At 36.8% G+C, this 19,746-nt stretch overlaps 1 protein-coding gene across 1 annotated transcript in view; it reads right to left on the bottom strand.

The window, feature by feature from the left end:
• Window positions 1–19,746, bottom strand: part of AFG1L (AFG1 like ATPase) — a 74,280-nt gene that overhangs the window by 31,174 nt on the left and 23,360 nt on the right. The window contains exons 6-7 of the mRNA XM_075087405.1: window positions 16,944–17,043; window positions 13,968–14,026 (exon numbers count right to left, since the gene is read on the bottom strand). Of these exons, the coding sequence (XP_074943506.1) occupies window positions 13,968–14,026; window positions 16,944–17,043 (159 nt within the window). The remainder of the gene's footprint in view (window positions 1–13,967; window positions 14,027–16,943; window positions 17,044–19,746) is intronic.

Genomic DNA, 19,746 nt, shown 5'->3' with positions numbered 1-19,746 from the left:
TTTTACCCTTGGCTATTACTGAAGTCTCTATACCTATTTTAAACCTCCAGTTTCTCTGCAGAGATACAGAGCTGAAGAAAGAAGGTGAAAAAAAATCATCCTGAAAGCACAAGATCCCACAAAAATCCATGTATCTTTAATTACGGTAAGTGAAAAAGCCATGCTAATCAAATCATTATCTCGGGCTAAGGCTACTGCAAACACAATAGCATTGGTGCTACAATATTATTATAATCTATTCCCTTTCTTTTCATGAAAGCTTACAAAGAAAGAGAATAACAGAGTAGAAGAAAAAAGTTCCAGAGGCGTGTAATAATATGCACAAGGGAGGGAGGATGTTTTAGCTTTTCTTCAGCATCAGTCTGGCAGTCAATGCTAGAAGGAAGATTCCTGAAATTTCACTTAGCGTTTCTTTGCCAGGCACTAATGCTCAGCATCTTTCTGCCTTGTGTTTTATTTTTCCAAAGTAGTAGATTAGCTCAAGTATTATTTTCTTCATGTTAGCAGGGGAAAAAAACCCAAACATATTACTACAGCTATACAGACTATGAAATTATTTAGACTAACTTCAGATACTCAGATACTTAGTAACGCTGTTTATCATTTTGTTTTTTTTCCTGGATGAAATGAATCCAGGAATTCCTGCCTTGCATGAATCCAGCCTCATCTCTTTGGCCTTCAAGATGGGTTTACAAACTCTTCCACTCTCTCAGGGTGTTGTGTTGCATATAGAGTGAAGAGTGAACACAGAACTACATATACCCAAGAGTGTGGTACAGTTATGGTATGGCTGAAAGAAAAAAGTACACCTGAACACTGTAGCTCGTGTAAATTTATTGCACCGATATTTACAGCAGTGCTTGCGGTTCAGCTGCTAATGACTGCTGAGTAGGGCAGACTTTCTGTGCACTCAAATACAGACTGATACCGGGCTAGATTATGCAGGTCACTGCAGCTTGCTGAAATACTTATCAGCAGTTGGTGCTAGAGTATTTTAGTTCACTTGTGTTCTGCTTAGAGACTTACCACTCCTTAAATGCACTGACAGTCTTTTATGACTTCATGACTTAACATTACAATGAATGAACTCTGAAGGTAAGAACTGTACATGTAAATACTACTGACAGAGCTATGAAGTAGATGCATTTCTCCTGTCTCCCCTTTTCTCTTTCTTCAAAATAATTAGTATTATCACTATTCAGGAAAAATCGCTGTTATCAGTGACACTAGTTAAGAAGAGTTTGTGTGCTCAAAAGCCTGTTTTGGGGCCCTTTTTAAGCTACAAACAGTTGCCTAAATGAAAGATATTTCTTTTCCCTATGAACCTTGCCTTGTGTGTCTACACTAATGTACTACTATTGCTTCTAATGTGATATAACGTTACAGAATTTATTTTTAAAATGCACCTCTTAGATATTCTGGGCTACAGGACCTTTCAGCCAGAAAGGTAATAGCAGCACCCCCTTCAGAGATATATAAAATACAGTTGATATAGTCCTACTGATTTTCAGCTTCCTTAGGAGGCAAAAGTCAACTGAACCAAACATCAACAAAATGGAAAAACAGAATTGATATACAACAGTTTTCTGTAACACACAACGTATGCACTGAAGTAGGGGCCAGTTAATGGAAAGAGAGAGATACTTCATCCTTCAGAAAAAACATTTGGCATTTTACTATCCTACTTCTTGGATGTTCCCGATTAATTTCTGGTTTTGGTTTGGGAGTTGTTTTGGTTTAAATCTGTCCCATCTTTCAAATACAGTTCTGTCTCCTATTTTTCAAAGCAGCATTCTCAGTCAAATTCTGGTTTATATTTTACTTTGAATCTCTAGCATACTTTTCATCCATTACTGTCTCAAGAACCACTGGCTTGGATCTCTAAGCCAGTTTCTTCCCCTTCCTCCCACCTATTTTTTTGTCCTCTCCAGACTGACGCTCTGTTCAGGAAGGTACTCCAGCCCTTCAGAGCCCATGTTCTAAATAAAATTAAAACAGCCACAAGAATTTCCTAACTCTTTTACAGGTTCACATGAGTAAGTATCTACCACTGTTCATCACTAATTATTTTTACTGAGATTCAAAGATTACACACACCTATTCTATTAGGCACTGTATAAATATACATAAAATGGATGGCCCCTGCCATTAAAACAAAACATTATAATCTGCATTAGCAACACTCTCCCAGAAAACGTTCCTTTAAAACACAATTGCTGTTGTTAGGGTATAAGCTTTGTAGGGTAGGAGCAACCTTCTCCTTACATGAATTTATGACAGTAGAGTACAGATCTATAGGTGCTACTGGAAAATAATGTAACAAAAAAAAGAAAAACAAACAAGCGTGAATAAAGAAACTGATCATTAAATGACAATGTGGAAGAAATTAATGCCAACAAAACAGCGTACAAACACGCACTAATGCAGGCAACCCTATTTGCACAAACTGAGCTCTATGCAGTAGAGAAGAAAAAGGGTGTGACAGCAGTGCCCGTGAACTGAAGAGCGGTAATGGGAGGACTGCTTGCACTGCCCCGCAGTAACAACCACATTTCTCCTCCAAGTTAAGAATGTGGAGATGGTTCTAAAGGGGGTTTCAGCACATGGTCACCTATACTCAAAGACAGAGTCAGAAAGGTCACAGAGAAGCTATGTGCTGAGCAGAGATCCAGAAGTTTTTCCTTTTGGGGCTTCCTTTGTAGTCCAGGGTTCCCACTGTGGCTCTTTGTTCCTGCACATGTAAGCATTCGCTTCTCTGCTTCAAAGGAGTGCAGAGAGCAAAATGTTCATATTTGTAAATTTTTTTTCAAGAGAAATGCTTTAAATGTTAAAAAGACAGCATATAATCAGAATGTATAATAGAAGAAAATAAAGCACACCAAAGTGTTGTATATGTCCAAGCTAAACACTTAAAATACTACATTTACAAAAATGAAAACCAGATACATGGTTGCACAGTATAGAAAGACAAACACGGCTCACAACTGCAAGAATGAAATCCTGAGCCTCAGAGAGGGCACATATGTGAGTACCACCACATCATCTCTCCCCTCACAGGTGTCAACAACTTTACTCCTGCATCACAGAACTAGAAAATCAACATTATCATTTAGAAACCATGCAAACTCCGGGGGGGGGGGGGGGGGGGGGGGGATAAAAAAAAAAAAAAAGGTAGGCTTCTCTACATTTTACCCTTAATCTTTTTGCAGCATGGGGAAAAAACCCTACTAGTATTACATACAGAAGTTCTAGTTTCTCTCTTCATCTTTGGACTAACTTCTCCAGCACTGGACTGATTAAACCGTACAGATGTGATTGCATCCTCACACTCACTAATCACCACCACGGAATCCTAATCAACAGCCAAAGAACTAACTGGAGTGCTCAGATTGTTAGTACTTAATTGTCAAAGCCATGACTGTAACTATTGGTTTCCATTTTTTAAGACGAAGATTTAAACTTTCAAATTTCATTTACTTGGGCTAAACTTCTACTTTCCCTTTGACATAAATACTTAAAACTCAAGCTACAGTTAGTCTAGTGTGTTCTTGTGGAACCACCTACAGTTTCAAACAGATCTGTTGGAAATAGAATCTCTATTCTGTTGAGATATTTCAAGTCTGACTTACCCCATTCAATTCAAATGCATAAAATTAATTAGTCATACAATTTATTTTGAAGTCATTTATGTATTTATGTATACAATGAACAAATACAATTACAGAATTGAAAACGCAATTAGTAAGTTAAAAATACAGCATGATCATGCACTCATTTCCACTGAAGTGGCAGAAAAACTTTTTATTCCAGAAGGAAAAAAAGACAAAGCCTCAAGGCTCAACTCAAGAACAAACACCTAAAATGACAATCTTCAAATAGGATAGGTAAAATTAGACTTTCAGTATACCTACTGTAGAAAGTATTAAATATTGACCAATATAAACACATTTTTCTTCCTGTAAGCACCTCTATTATTCCTTTGTTGCTGCAATCAAGAATGGTAGGTATTAACATGTTTAACTGCTCAAAATATTAAAGTACGTGACATGATAGATCGTTAAGTAGAGGAACAAAGGTTTCAGAAAATTTCAAAAGGCAAAGTTAACTAGACAACCTGCAAGTTCAAGACATGTGTTTCCCATGTGTCACAAAAAGCCCTGAAATACTAATAGATGGCCACTGTTCTATTCTTTACTGTCAGCTCGTCTTGATCAGTATTTTAACAAAGATGGTTCATTCTTAAAACAGTTTCATGAATGTCATAATTACAGTCCACTGTATTAAATACATGCTCCTGGGAGCTCAAATCTTGTTATCAGCTCATGATCCTCAATAATGTGGGTAAGTAGATATCTCTTAATCTTACTGAAGTCCACTGTAAGTCAACCCAATTGTCATTCTCTCCTCTTAATTTTAATGGCATTAAAAAAAAAAAAAGAACCAACATTTAAACAATATTATATAAATCATCCTGTCGGCCCACAGGATCAGACAAACCCTATCTGAGAGCCTCCAGAGAAGGTGTACAGGGACAGAAAAGTAAGGATGCTTCACCTTGGGGTGATTATTACCTTAATTACCACACTTATTGAGTTTCCTCAGCCTTTCACGCTGGGGTCAAACCAGACACCTGCAAACACAGAGATAGCACTGTATCTGCAGTAGCAAACACACTTTCCATATGCGCAAAGAAGAGTATAGTCCTATCCCTAGGCATGCAAAGCTGCACAATTAATACTCTTGGCCTCTGATACAGTTCTTAACAAGCACATCAGAACACCTACTATTAATAACCAAGCCACGTCTACCTGAGAAGTGCAACTTCTAACCACTGTTTCTGAGCAAAAGGTATCACAATTTCCACATAGGTATCATGCTCTCTTTTCAAACACATTCTCAGCTTCTAACTCTTTGTATTAGCTTAAGGAGGGGGGGAAGTCCCAAACCACCCCACACCCATCCTGCTGATTTGGTCTCCATTAACAATACAGGGGGCCACTAATACTCCTTCCCTCCAGCAAATCAGAAAACAATGAGATTGTTCATTGGCAATAATTCTTCTCACACACTTACATCCACAGCATGTAGACACGTGATGAGAACCCTCAGCAAGCAACAGAGGAAGAGTTCCTCAGGTAAACAGAGTTCACTAGATGTAACCATTTTTACTTCTCATTATTTGACTCTATGTAGTGTTAGATTATCAACTAGAATATTATTTCTTCCTTCTTAAAAGATTTCAAGAAAATATTTCTTCATCCAAAGGGTACCATTACAATTGACACTTTCCCTAATGATTCATAACCGTGGTAGAACAAGAATCCTCTCGAACAAAAACTGTGTGTGTCATGAAAAAATTATTTCTGACCTACAAAGCATACCCACAGGTTTTAACTTTGGCATACTCTCAAAGTCATCAGCAAGTGACAATCACCAGCACGTTTCAGAATGTGAAACTGGTCCAACCGGGACTCATGAGCCGGGCAGGTCTGTCCACAACCTGCTGAGAGAAGTGTACGAAGTTAAGTGCAGTGTTTCCTCTCTAGTGCACTTATAAAAGGAGGTCAGCCAGACCACTAGTTACAAGCAAGCTTGGTACAGGTGCAGGACCTTCAAAAGGCTGCTCCTTTCATCCATGCTTAAAATTGGCAGAGACAAAGAGACGGAGGCAGAGAGAGAGAGAAAGAGTAGATCGTGTTTGTAACACTCCTAGCTTTCTACTACACCGACCCATGGGAACAAGATGTACTCAGAGGGAAGGAGAAAGGGTATCATCAGTTATTTGGTGGTGAATAAAAACTTGGTCCAAGCGTTGCTGGGCGTGCATACAGTTTTTGTCTCCCTGTTCAGATGTTGTTGAAACAGTAGACTTTAAAGAAAATGTCAATGAATCCTCAAAAGCACTATACATGACCTCTGGGGTAATTAGCAATCATTCAAAAGCAACAAGACTAAAATGTTCTATTCTTTATTACTGTCAGCTCTTGTCTTGATCAGCATTTTAATAAAGATGGTTCATTGCTAAGACAGTTTCATGAATCAGTCATAATTACATTCTGACACACAGTGAATAGTAAAGCAAAACTAAATATCACTTCATCAACCTTTCTAACCTTTATGCAAGTATTAACTGTAAATAATTTTTACACAATCTTACAACAGAAAATCTGCATATTTCTTAGCTTTGTACATACTCTACCCTAACTGAATTTCCTGTGACCTATACCTGAAAAAAAACACTTACAATCAGGCATAATTACTTAGTCTTGCATGATATTCAGGTTGCCTTTCACAGATCGAATCAACTTCAAGTACAAAAGGCTATGTGTTCTACAAAATAGTGCAATGCTTTAAGGGGTTAACTAAATTTTTTTAGTCTTTTCTCCCATATTCTTCATTACCTGCAATAACAAACTATGGGAAATTGCTACAATAGCCTCAGGCACTTCATGCTTGTTCCAATTTTAAACACTCTAACAAAACTAAACAAAAAAAAACCAAAAAACATGCAAACAAGTTTTGAGGAAAACTTTCAAATTGTCATCCAAGTATATTGTACCATATCAGGAAAACTAATCATGCTTAGGTTAATTTTGGATGACAAACATTTTATTTGTGATTTATTTTTTAAAAGGACCTAGAGCACAAAGACCGGGGAAGTGAAATAGTGCCCCATATAATTTTTTTATTTAATCTCTTTCTTACACTTGTGACAAGTACATTAAAACTTTAAACTGAAGAGTTTAGCAGAGATAAATTTAGTGATAAAACTAATTCAATGGAAGTTGCACAAGTTTACATTACAGCCTTCAAAACTAAGAAACCCCACTATTCTTGCTACCAGAAGGAACATATGATCTATTGTACAACTTTTCAATAACTTATTTTAATGTCTAGCTACAAATCAGCTACCCCCTAAGAAGAGGAAAAATAGACAATTAACTTGTAAAATAATGGTGCATGATTAAAGACAGAGACTCTGAAAATGTACTGTTCTGTGAATGGTATTTCAGACATTCAGACAAAAGTGAAAGAATTCAGGAGGTACAGATGTGGCTGTGCTGGGTAGGAGACACGTAGCCTCTCCTTTTTCCAGTCAGGGAGCAAAAGAATGACAGAGTAAACTTCCCTGAAATAAGAATTACACTGAACAGCTCTCCCCATTTCACATCGCTTAGGAAAAAATCTTCCTGGCAGAAAAAGTATTAAAAAAAAAAAAAAGCCAAAACAGAAACAAAAACCCCAAAAAACAACCCAACCCAAAATCAATCCACAAGCCATGTATAACATTTAGTTTTGCTAAAGAACCCGTAATGACTGTAACTTTCAATCTCCTAACAAACAAGCCATGGTGTTCTGTAAAAAACAAATGCCAGGAGTTCACTCTGAATATATAACACGGTGTTTCATAAGCTAAAGGTCAAATTCATCCCTAATATGTGTACTTCACTTGAATTATACCCTGGATGAAGTTACTTGTCTCGACTTCTTTTTTGCTGATTTTTTTTTTCTTTTAAAAATTTGATTTGTATTTCTTTTCTTAGTATTAGCCTTTGCTCCTGCCAGAACTGTTGGCAGGCGGGGGTGGGAAGTAGTATTGATTTACGAAACTGGATTTCCCAGAATAAAAAAAAAAGTGATTAAGATCTAAACAAAGGCTAAAGATGGCTTACACTTAGCTCTGATGAGGTCCACTACTTCATTACCAACAACTGAAAACTTCTGATGCATTTTGTTTCAAGGGAATCCAAAAGTCCTTGCTGTAAAGCAGGCTGGGGGGTGCAGGGTCCATTCAGTCTTTCTGTATCACAACCATTATGTAAGAAGCATAAAACACTGCCTTTATGCTGCCAAACCACAATGACTCTTCTTACATCAAAGCGTTTTCACCACTAGGGTTTTTTTTTCTCCGAAATTTATTCAAGCCAAGGGCAGGGAGACAACAATTCATACACGCTAATTACACCTAATTATCTATTCCTTTTTTTTTTTCCCCCTTTCCACCAGCTTCAGCCAGTGTTATTTGCTATCTGGGTTTCTCACAACCTCCCCTTGCCCTGTCCATCCAACTCAACAGTAAAGTCTTTGAAGAAAACAGTTGTGGCTTCTTAGAATTTTAACAATATGAGGTTCAACTCAAATTAAATTATTCTATTATTAGTTTTGACACATTTATGTGTTAAATATGAAGGCCTCTTGGTTTATTTGGCAAATTCCTCACATCTCTTCATGGCTAGAATTGCTGGTAACACCCTCTCTTGTAGGAGCTTCTCCTCATGCTTTCTTTTCATGATCTAAATGAAATGTTTATTGGATTAAAGTTCTTCTCTGTAGACCTCCACGGTGGCCTGTGACAAAGAGCTTAAAAGCTTTATTAATTGGCTCGGGCTTTTTGGGGGGAGGCAGGACCTCATTTCACATTACATCACAAGCAAATAAAACTGCCACGTGCAATTAGACTAATTTACCCTGATACAGCAGGAATCAACTATTCTATATGTATGATATGCTTTGATTTACTCATTTTAATCAAGGAGTAAACAAACCAAAGCAAGAACGCAGGAAATCCTAACAATTAAAGGAAGGGAGAAGGCAGGGAGCCCGACACTGAGCTACGGTAGCAACTGTTTTATCCTTAGATAAAGTTTTGATCTGCATCTAAACAAACTGCCTAGGAGCAAGCGGGTGTGTGTAAGGCAGACATAGCAGGTAAACTCAACAGCTCAATATCCAGAGAACAGACTAAAGCCATCGGTACATTATAAAATATTGTAACAGTTAAGTGCTCTCAACTACAGAATTCCAATAATCCTTGTGTTTAAATTTAAACACACACAAACTTAGAAAGCTGAATGCAGAAAGGGCTGGGAACTTCTAATCCGACACCTTGCATTCTATATACAACATTTTACTAGTTAACAGCCTTACAAATTTGTCAAATTAAAATTACCCAGGAATTATATTGATGTTCAACACAAAAGTACTTGCAATCACGCTTATATTTTCTGTTTTCATTTTTTTCTATGTTTAATTAGGTACACTTCACAAAAGATGAGTACTTCTATTACTTGCAGAGAGAGAGAACAAGAACAAATGCTCCTTCTACTTAGGAGTTTGCTTGGTTACATACTAAGAAGGGAAACAAAAGGCCCAACATCTTCAGTAATGAAAAAGTCAATTGATAGGCAAAGCCATCACAATATCAAAGGCCTAATCCCTGCAATTCTGACTCAGGTGACAGTTCACAGGGGTCAGAGTGGCTGACACTGACCTCAAAAGCAGGTTTTAACTATTCAACATACTGAAAGCTGCTGGGCTATCACACCATTAGACTGGAACAAACTGACAAATCAATTTCATCAAGGGGATGACTTTTTTTGGGGGGGTGGGGAAACAGGCAGATCTATCAATCAACAAATCCCTGCATTTCTCACAGGTGGTTGGATAAAAGCTGAGTGCTCCATCAAAGACATTTTCTATCTACCAAATGCCTTTATGCAAAACGAACACCCACAATTTCCTTAGGGACAGCTCTAAATGTTTTAAACAATTATTTTTCACATCTTCAAACTAAGTTACTGGAACATTAAAGCACTTTTAAATTCCTCCATTTCTTGCTTCGAAAGAAAGGTATATTTTAATTAAAACCAACCAGAGTAGGTAAATAATGATTAACCAATTTTGAGAAAGACAGCAAAGAATACACCCTATAAAAATACGTTGCTTTCTATTTGAGAGGAGTGTACAGTGCTTACTGTTAAGAGTCATTTTAACCAAATAGTTAAAAAAAAAATTTATTTGGTCCCTAATAGCAGAAGAGAAAAAAAAAAGTTCACTACAGGAAGCTTACGTAATTTCACGTCCTACTGACAACAGATTCTGGTTGAATCTTTTCCTTTGGTTAAAGCAAAATGCAGGTAGCCAAAGCCAAACATTTTATTTTAAAACTGTACCTTTTAATGGTATACTCACGCTACGAAAGGCCCTAAAACCTCCTCACTTTCAGTTAGAATTTAGTGCAGTGCAGGTCTACTGCATGAAGAAAAACTGAAAAAATGCAGAAGTTATGTATTTGGTATTTTGACTTGGCATGACTTTTTAAAACTTCACACTATGGTTCCAGGAAACCTTCAGGAACTCAAGAACTGCTCATTTAAGTTATCGTTTATACAAAACAAACTATTTGAGGAGCTTTCCTTCCTGTCTGAAAAATTAAGCATGGAACTAGTCACTGAATTAGAATTAGCATTTCAGAACAGTTAAGGGTTGAAGTAAATGTCTTCATTAAATGCCTGCAAAAATTAAAATGTTGCTAAATTTACTGCCAAATCAGTAACATAAAGCGTGCTTTCTTTTTTTCAGATCTTACATCAAGTTGTTAAAGATACATAGCTTTATTTGTAAGCCAGTTTTAAAATGTTTAGAAAAATTTTATATTTCTTATTGGTTTAGATTAACAATTTTTGGAGTATTTCTGCTCTAAGCGTTTGAAAAAAGTAACTGTTAGCAATTAATGTTTTCCTTTTCAAGACCTGCCTCTGTTAAAAAAAAATCACTTAGGAGCTCCATACACTTTAAAATGCTTGGTAAGAGATGCTGCAAGATTAAAAGCTCAATCAGAAGAGACTGAATCTAATTGCAATTACAGAATTAAAAGATTTTCCTTCCTAATACTTCTGATTTCTTTAAATGTCTATCTGTATAAAATTTCACGGACCAAAGAAGCACTCTTATCTGTTGCAGAAACTAAGCTGGGGGGACACACAGGGCAGGAAGAGCTGCCAATAGTCTTACTGGCCTGCCCAGCTACACAGGTGTGGAGCTTTTACGTGGCCACCAGCTGTAGGACCTGGAGCTTTTATGCAGCCATAAAGAGTGGAACTTATCAACTGCACCCCCCACCGCAGGCGTTCAGCAATCACTTGTCCCCAGTAATCTACCACCTACAAAGGCAATACAGACAAACTTTGCAAGAGAACTCTATCTCCCCTAAAGTGCTGTTTCACCTTTTTGCTTATTCCCCAGAAATTGGTTTGTAGTTATCTTTGTAAGAAATATGGACCCAAATACAGATACTGGAATGATACAGCCTGAAGGAAATAAAAAAAACATCAAGGATGAACATGGGCAATTCTAGATCCAGGAAAGTAACATTTCTTTTGACCATCTGAAGGCAGAGCAAGATTTTTTATAACAGTTACCAGGGTATCTAGGAACAATGCATTCCATTTATGAGAAATGAAAACAGCCTGAAATCTATTTCAAGTGGAACATATCTTCACAGAAATGTACTGTCAATGCTTCCCATTCACCCCATCTTCCCAAGAATATTTAAAGGAATTCAAAGCTCCTGTGTTAAGCTTGAACTACTTGTAGTGCTAAAGCCATATTTTAACATTTATGATCATATAAGTTAATTTCTGAAACAAAAAAATCAAACCACCCATTCACCCCCACTAAACTGCAGACAAAATCCCTACAGGAGGCTCTGAGCCTAGAGAAAACTAAGGCAGGAGTTAGTCTGAGTTGTCAAAGCCACTGCCAGGGAACAGGTTGGATGAGACTAACACTACCACAGACACACGTGGTTTGGAGTGAGGTAAAGGTAGAGAAGACAGTAAATCAAACATATGCAAGCATCCAGTATAATTTTTTTCCTTTATATTTCCATGTAAAACCCTGGAAGATACCATCTTTACATTTCCTAAAGTCACACACGGAACTATAAACAGCTGAGGCAGAAGCTACTCCAACCATTAACATCAATGCCATGAAACAGATTATACACACACTGGGGAGGCCTAAATCTGCATTTCCCAAACACCACATCCAGAGTATCAACTTAGTTCTATCCACGCCTTTGTAATGTAAAGATCACTTGTTAAAATCTTACTGTAAAATACAGTGTGGGTTTTTTGATTCCTACTTCTGATGTACTGAATTAAAAATGTAGATTTGGAATTTTTTTAATTATTATTTTTAATACCTTGCTATTACCCTTTCATTTTCCAACTAAGGTCAGAGAAGCATTTGTTGATAAGCTTCCTCTGATTCACCTTTCAGGCATTATGTTTTTGGGAAAGAATCATGTTGTATTGATAACATTTATTAACGTGACAATAAAGGCAGATATATTTAGAGCAGTGTTAAAACACAAAGATGTAGGGGAAAAAACAATGACAAGTAACTAGAATTTTAGAAAGGCCCTTGTGAATAGAATGTTGAGTGAAACCTTTTTTTCTCCATTCATTATCATGGTAATGTTCATCTACCTCTAGTCTGGGTTGTGCTACTTGTTTCTCTTCGCACTACTCCATCCTCTGTCACAGCTGTAAAACAACCCACCTTTAGGGCTTCTGTCGGCATTCTATCCACAAGGTCCCTTCTAAAAGTTCAGATTAATTTCCCAGCCCTGCTTAGGTGTTCTGTATGCATAAACTACATTTTACTTTTCTTCAGCTAGCCAAAAAGAGAAAAAAGGAAACTACAAATAAGCACATATGATAGATATTCTTTAAGTCTGACCATCAGTGAAATGGAAGAGCCTTCCATTTATCAAGGCAGAAAACTAAGAGTCAACAAGGAAGGGTATGTAGAAAAGAAAGATTTGCCATGCATGCTGCATTTCAAAAAGCAAATGCATATGTAACTACTACTATTCTTGAAAATGCTCTGCGATCAGGACCTCTCCTGCATCCAATGCAGTCAGCTACAGAATAAACCCTTTTCAAGAATCTGAAGTGGAAGTGGCTGTTCATTTATTTTTATGTTTCCTACTTTTATAAAGCTATCCAGGTAAGAACCACTTTCACTGGTAACCATCCTGACTTTATACACAGCCATTCTGAGATATATATGAGTGCCACATTCATGTCAATGGCACATTAACTTTGAAACCTGGTAATTGCTCAAATGTCAACATTAGACAGGACTTTCAGACGTGCTTAGACAATTAAGCAATCTTATGATTCTAAAATGCCCCACTGAAAACCCAAGGCACTGTCAACTGCTTTACTGATGACCACCTTCACAGAAACATCCAACCAATGTATTTATTCAGCAATTCCAAATTTCTTCTACGCCAAACCTACTCTGACCTCTGCCTTAGCTTTCTTTTATCTTAGATATTGATATAGATAAAATTCTTTGTGTGTTTATGCTGGCAATACTTTTGTGAGGCAGGGAAGTGCTGTTATTTCCAGTTTACATGTCATGTCAATCCAGGCAGAGCAGGACACAGGAGCTTTATGCCTGCCCTCAATAACAATACAATCATAGCTTGTGAATTAAAAATATCTGCGACTTGCCCAGAACTTAAAAGTGTGAGTTCAGCATGTGTTCTTTTTAATCACAAAATAAGCACTGACTGTATTGTTCACATCGAGAAAGGATGCTCCACTTTTTAATTTAAATGAAGCAACTGTAGTTTATGGCCTGCTACACCACAGCATGCGGACTCCAGGAAGCTTGCTTCAGAGCTGCTGCTGTTGAACGTCACAAGAAGCCTCAAACACACCCATTCACAGAACCACTTATACACGAGAAAGACCCCCCAGAAACAAGGTAACTGAGGGGTACATACCAAATGCTACTTTCCTTACACCAAAGGAACACCAAGTTTTTGTAGCATAATAAATGTAAGATGTCCACAAGTACAACACAGTATAACTGTTAGAGGAATAATGTTACACAGCATATATACACTGGTAAGAGAAGTCCTATCCAAACAAACAAATTGTGCTACCTAGGTCAAAAAGATAACTTTTTGTCACAGTAAAAATGTCCAGCTTTCTAGACATGTTAATTCTAGAGAGGAAGAGTTCCTTTTTGCCTTACCTTCAATTATTTTTGCCCCGAACAATTAAAGCATATACATCTTATCTGGAAAATAGTATCAAAACAATCCTGTACAAATCTCTAATACAGCAGGCGAAATTGAAAAGCATTTAACAAGTGACTTTCCTTACCTTCAGCACAGCAATGAATGGTACAAAATTAGCTCTCTGAAGACCATTTTTATAGAGATCTGAAAGAAAGGAAATCAGTACCATTTTGCTACTTAGTCTTAATCACAATGTCAGCTTGTCTTTTAGTCTGGCAAATAAAACTCAGTGTTGCTCGAGAGAGGAGGAACAAAAGGCAGAAAAGGAGAACTGAAATTGATTTCTCTTCTTTTGCTGTATGAAAATTCAATACATTCTTAAGGAAGAAAGGAACATTCTGAGAAAGTCTGAAAGAGGCAGGGAGTGAAAGATGAATTAAATCTCTAACAACATATAACTGATTTTAGCGGAATAAATAAGACCAGCATCTGTTTCAAAGCAAGGATATAAAAGAGGATTTGTAATGCTGGGTATTATTATAAGGCCAAAACTACGCAACTGCTAAGTCCCAAATATTTGGCAGAGGGGAAAAACCCAATGTGAACTAAAACCATGCTATTTGAATTTACAAAGTGAGTATCATTCAGTGTACTGTGGTACGCTTTATCTTCTAGCAATTCTACTAGGTACTCTCTCTTTTGCAAAGCCAGAAAAAGGGTCCCGGGGCGGGGGGTGTGGTGTGTGGAATGACGACAATTGATGAATATGTAAACTTTTGCAAAGCTGCTAAAAAATGCACTGAATTTAAAAAACAATATGTAACAAAATGAAAAATCTGAACTCAAAGAAAAGACAAATTATTTATAAAAACAAACTGCAAAGCAGCATTTTACATCTCATTTATCTCTACATTTTATACAGCATAAAGTTCTCTTCCTTGGAAACTATCCAACTGCCCACCATGTTCATTGAAAATGTTACCACTTAAACTGTATGATGGGCTGCTCTTTTTCATTAATATTAGGAAGCCTTATAAAAAGGCAGTACAGCACCTATGACTAACAGGAGGAATAAAGAGAATACAGACACCTGGCAGAGATGTCACCGAAATTCCCTGTGAAGACCATGTCAGGTTATTAATACCACCTATATTCCCCATAATGCCTGAAGGCTACAACTAGGCTAAAGTTTTTATGCTGTACCGACACCTCATGATGGACAGAACATATCGTACGCCTGAGAAACCAACAGGACACCTACAAAGTTGGATACGTACACAGAAACATCTAGGAAAACCATCAGTGAAGGCAATTCCACACCCTAATTACTAACAAGGTTGTATGAAGCCATATCTCGTTCTCATTCATAACTCTGCAAATCACAACAGCTATACATTTGTTTAAACAGCAACCAATTACATATTTACTTGCAAAAATTAGTGAACATGTAACTGTACTACAAGACAGCTACTTCTGTTAGTTGTTCTCGTTAGTAAGGCTGTGAGTTTTGTATTATGCCTCTCTTTTCTGCGGAAGAGAAAAACAAACAGTAATTTTGGTGGAGAAATGAAGCCAGGATTTGTCAAACACTGTGCCTCAGTATCTTCCCTCATATTCCCCTGGGGCAGAATTTTTACATGGTTAAGCATATCATTAATGGTCAGCAGATGGGTACATCTGCTCTCTAATTAAAAAGGCACTTTTCCCCTTTGTATCCACCAAAAACTAATCTCTCGAGCCAGTCTTAAACCTTGATGAAGCATACTACACTAACCCACCTCTCTTTCCTGCAGGAGGATTTCAGACACACACAGCATGCATGTAGGGGTAGTGAGGAGGGAAGAAGAGACGAGCATTGACCAACATCTGGACTGCAAAATAGCTCAGTTCTGGAGATGCCGTTCTTGACATTCTCTGTTGGGTAGCTAGTAGAAGCGGATATCTTTCAGGTTGACACAGTAACTTGGTATGGATTAAAAAACCCCATACAATGATAATGGTCACAAATGGAGATCTCAATTTAAGGTGTGGGATACAAACCCCAGGTTACAATGAAAATCTCTCCTGAACTTTAAAGAGCAGTGGTTCAAAAAACAAAGGGGTGGTTCTGAACTGAGTACGGCACCAGCGTCCAGCTTATCTGTAGTTAAGTCAACTACAGCAGTTATGATTTCATCTTGTTTGCTCAAACAAAGAAAATAAACCAGTGGGAAATTATTCCCTCCTCTAGTAAAAACATCTGAATGTTTTATCTTTTTTTTTTTTTTTTTTTTAAGATAAAGTGCATTGTAAATCGTTAGTGATTCTCTTTTACACAATTAATTTGGGTAGAAAAAATTAACTGGTAGTTACAGTTAACACCGTGACTCTTCAGTACTTTTTGCAAACATCTGAAATGAATCAAAGTTTCATAAAAGTTGCTTAGAAATTATGCATTATGCTAACTGCTAATGCTACACCGTAACAAACATTTTTCTCCTCTACAAAATAATTATAATTACTGCTTGCTTAAACCCATTTAAAAACCCCTTGCTTAAGATCTGGAGACTTTGTAGAAGGATCTACCCAGCTATTCACTATCTAAAAATATTGTTAGAAATGGAAACAACTCTCCACCTACGTAATTCCCAGTGAGTGACCTCAAACCAGGCTGTGAGATTGGCATCTTGATAAGAGGTTCTGCTTTTTGCTGGTGGACCAAGTCTCCAAGTTAAAAACTGGGAAGGATTGTACTCTCATTCCCCCTCTCTTCTGCAGAATACTATCTTCTCCTACCCTGGAATACATCCAAACCAGAGGCAATATTTCACCCCTCCTTAACTCTCTCGTATCCAAGTATCCTCCCACTGGTTTGGATAAAGTAGAGAAGATCAGAAAACACAGAAGGATTTGGGGGGAGGAGCGGGGAGGAACACCTTGTGTTTGAGAGAAGAGAGGGCTAAGACTTAGTGAAAAACCTTTCTTCCTTAAGAACAAGAAAAATGGGACAAATTGGAATATCTCAGATTCTTGACAACTAGACAGTTTATCAGTATTAAACACTATGTTTTTAATACAATTGTTTTTTAAGATACTGAGATTCATTGTATTCGGATAATACCAGTACCATGTTTGTTTTTACCTTCTGGCGGCCTGTTAGATGTTGCCACAACGACAACCCCATTTTGGAACAGATTTTCAAAAAGCTGCTTCAGAATCATGGCATCAGCAATGTCAGTGACCTACAGAAGACAACACATTTGTTTTATCTTGCTTTCAGCTTCTGCTGCAATAGATCTGCGAGTGGCTTTGTAGCTAGGAAAAATGCTTGTTAGTGAAAGCCATGGAGAAAAGATTCTAATTATTGCTTGGTGAGAAAAAAATAAAAGGGATAATTAATAAGCAGTGAATGTACCACGGTCTTTCAAAACTTGCCCACTCTTTATTGCGGAACTCCACCATTTCTTTACCAATTGTTAAATGATTCCATGTTAACTTCTATTATAAAACTACAGGTGGGAGACAGAGAAAACAGACCTAAACATTTAAGAGGCCTAATTAATTACAAACAACATGAAAAAAAAACAGAAGACACAAAGAAAATACACACCGGCTGTTTTACATTTCTATTACCTTTGAGGCAAAGGTTTGCAGAGGTGAATTTAAATGGTCATGGGACTTCAGAAATAAAGACAAGTAGCCAACTATACATAATCAGCTGCTGTTGAAAATAGAATGATATGACATAGATACTATTGTGTGATTGTTGCAAAAAACAATTCAACAGATGGCCCATCACAAAAATAAGCAATTTCATTGTTCTTTTTAAGTGCCTTCTATTACTGTCCATGAATAATCAAAAGGCACGGCAGTCACTTCCAGCACAGTCAGCCTCTTCTAACCTTCAGCCACAAAACACGAATAAAAAAATAAAAATGGGTTGGGACAAGTGATACTGGGGGAACGGGGGGGTGGCACCAACAAAAGACTAAAACAAAGAGCTATAAAGTACAATTTCTTTAACTATCTAAGCTTAGCTTAACAAACTTGCTTTACAGTACCAAGAAAGAAGAGGAAACAGAAACCACTCCATACAAATGAGAAAAAAAAGAAGTAATTTTTTTTTCTGTAAAAAGCCCATTGCTACAACAGCAATTTAGATTTTACAGAAGTTCACCAACTGCGATTGGAAATCCTAGTGCTACACTTGTTTCTCCTGCATTCCTTTTGATTATTATATAGACACTTGTTGCACTCTGACTTACCAAAACAAACCCCAATTCTGAGGAAATAAAAAGTAGTAGCATGCTGAGAGTTATACTCACTCATTACACAACAGATTGCTAGGCTTTCACAACTTTACATGTATATGTTGTCATAGTAATACAACTACAGAAATACTTTAACCAGTAAATTTTTTTTCCCTACTCCACTGCCACCACACTCTCCATATTATACTAGAGACAATAAAAGACTTAGGTTACATTTCTAACAGCTAGTTTGGAAGCAATAATGTTCATAAGGAACCATATGTAAACACCAGTTTCCTTCTTCCAAAGATTTGTTCTAATTAGTTCTAAGGAATGCATTAATATGGGAATTTTTGTCCTTTTCTAGAAACAAACTTTTACACAGTCAGTAACACACTCCTCAAATTTGCATGTCCCTGATCTCTAAGACTCAATATTCTAAAAAGTATGTAGTAATTCACTATTGTACTACATGTCTAATACATCTGCTTATGCACCCACCTATCGATAACTTATTTCTTCTGAATACTAAAAGTTAGGAACTTTCCCTGTTCCTAAAAACCAAGGCACACAAGGAATCGGTATGTAAGTGCATTCTGGGGGGAACTGAATTTCTTGTATCACAAGCAAACCTAATAGCCAAGTTTTTAAAATGTTTTAAAAGTTTTAAAAACAAGTTTTAAAACCAAAATATTTATAAATAATTTTGTTACCGGTATTTTTTGTTTAAAAATACTGTAAAGCATGCTACAGGGATGTTAGAAAACAGGGAAGAAAAGAATATTAATGATCCCATAATAATACAGCTTGGGAAAGAGAGGAAATTTCTACAAGGTAAAGCAGGTAGACAGGAACTAAAGCATTGTCATTTCTCATGTTTTTTACTGTATCCAGCATTCACTGCAACAGGGAACAAAAGCAAAGGCTACAAATTACCAATAAGGAGAGACTGCTAATGGAGAGAATGGAGAAATTAGCATTTAAGAGAAAAGATTTTTATGACCTAGTGCTGCTTTCCATTATGACTCATGAAAAAAAAAAAAAAAGAAAAAAGAAAAAACCACCAGACTAATAGTTAATTTACATGTGTGAGTGCCTGAGACTCAGTCATCCACTGATTGGTACAGTTCCATGTAATGAATGACAAACATAAGCATGTATTATCAGTAATTAGTATTAGCACAAAAATAAGAGCCTAATTTTTATTAGAGGCTTTTAATAGCATGCAGGTTAGTAAAAACTCCCTAAATTGTAGTTTGCTTTAAGCCCAAGTGGTACGAATGGTATACATAATGACTAACACTGTATGATCATCCAGCTTACCAAGAAGTAGGGATGCTGTTCTCATTATCAGTACTAGCATAGGTTACAGTCATATGGCAAAAATAGCACTTCTAACTACCTTGTATAGTTATTTGATTGTTAAACAATAACTAGTGTCTTTTTATTGGCCAACCTCTGTGTTCTGAAACATAAAAATTATGATTACAAATGGCTTAATTCTAGGGTTTTTTTTCCACAATGAGGACACATTTTTAGAATGGCTTAAGACTTTCGTGATTTAAAAAAAAAAAGACATTAATATTTACTGTAAACTGTATGACAAAGATCAGTAAGAAACAGCAATGCTTTAATAATCTGAGAGCGTGTGGGTCAGGCAAATGCTGACGAAAAACCTGCTTCAAAATGAACAAA

This window comes from Phalacrocorax aristotelis, chromosome 3 (assembly GCF_949628215.1).
Source record: "Phalacrocorax aristotelis chromosome 3, bGulAri2.1, whole genome shotgun sequence".
Classification (NCBI taxonomy): Eukaryota; Metazoa; Chordata; class Aves; order Suliformes; family Phalacrocoracidae; genus Phalacrocorax; species Phalacrocorax aristotelis.
Note: the sequence above shows the minus strand (reverse complement) of the source record. Positions and strands in the feature narration are given on the sequence as shown.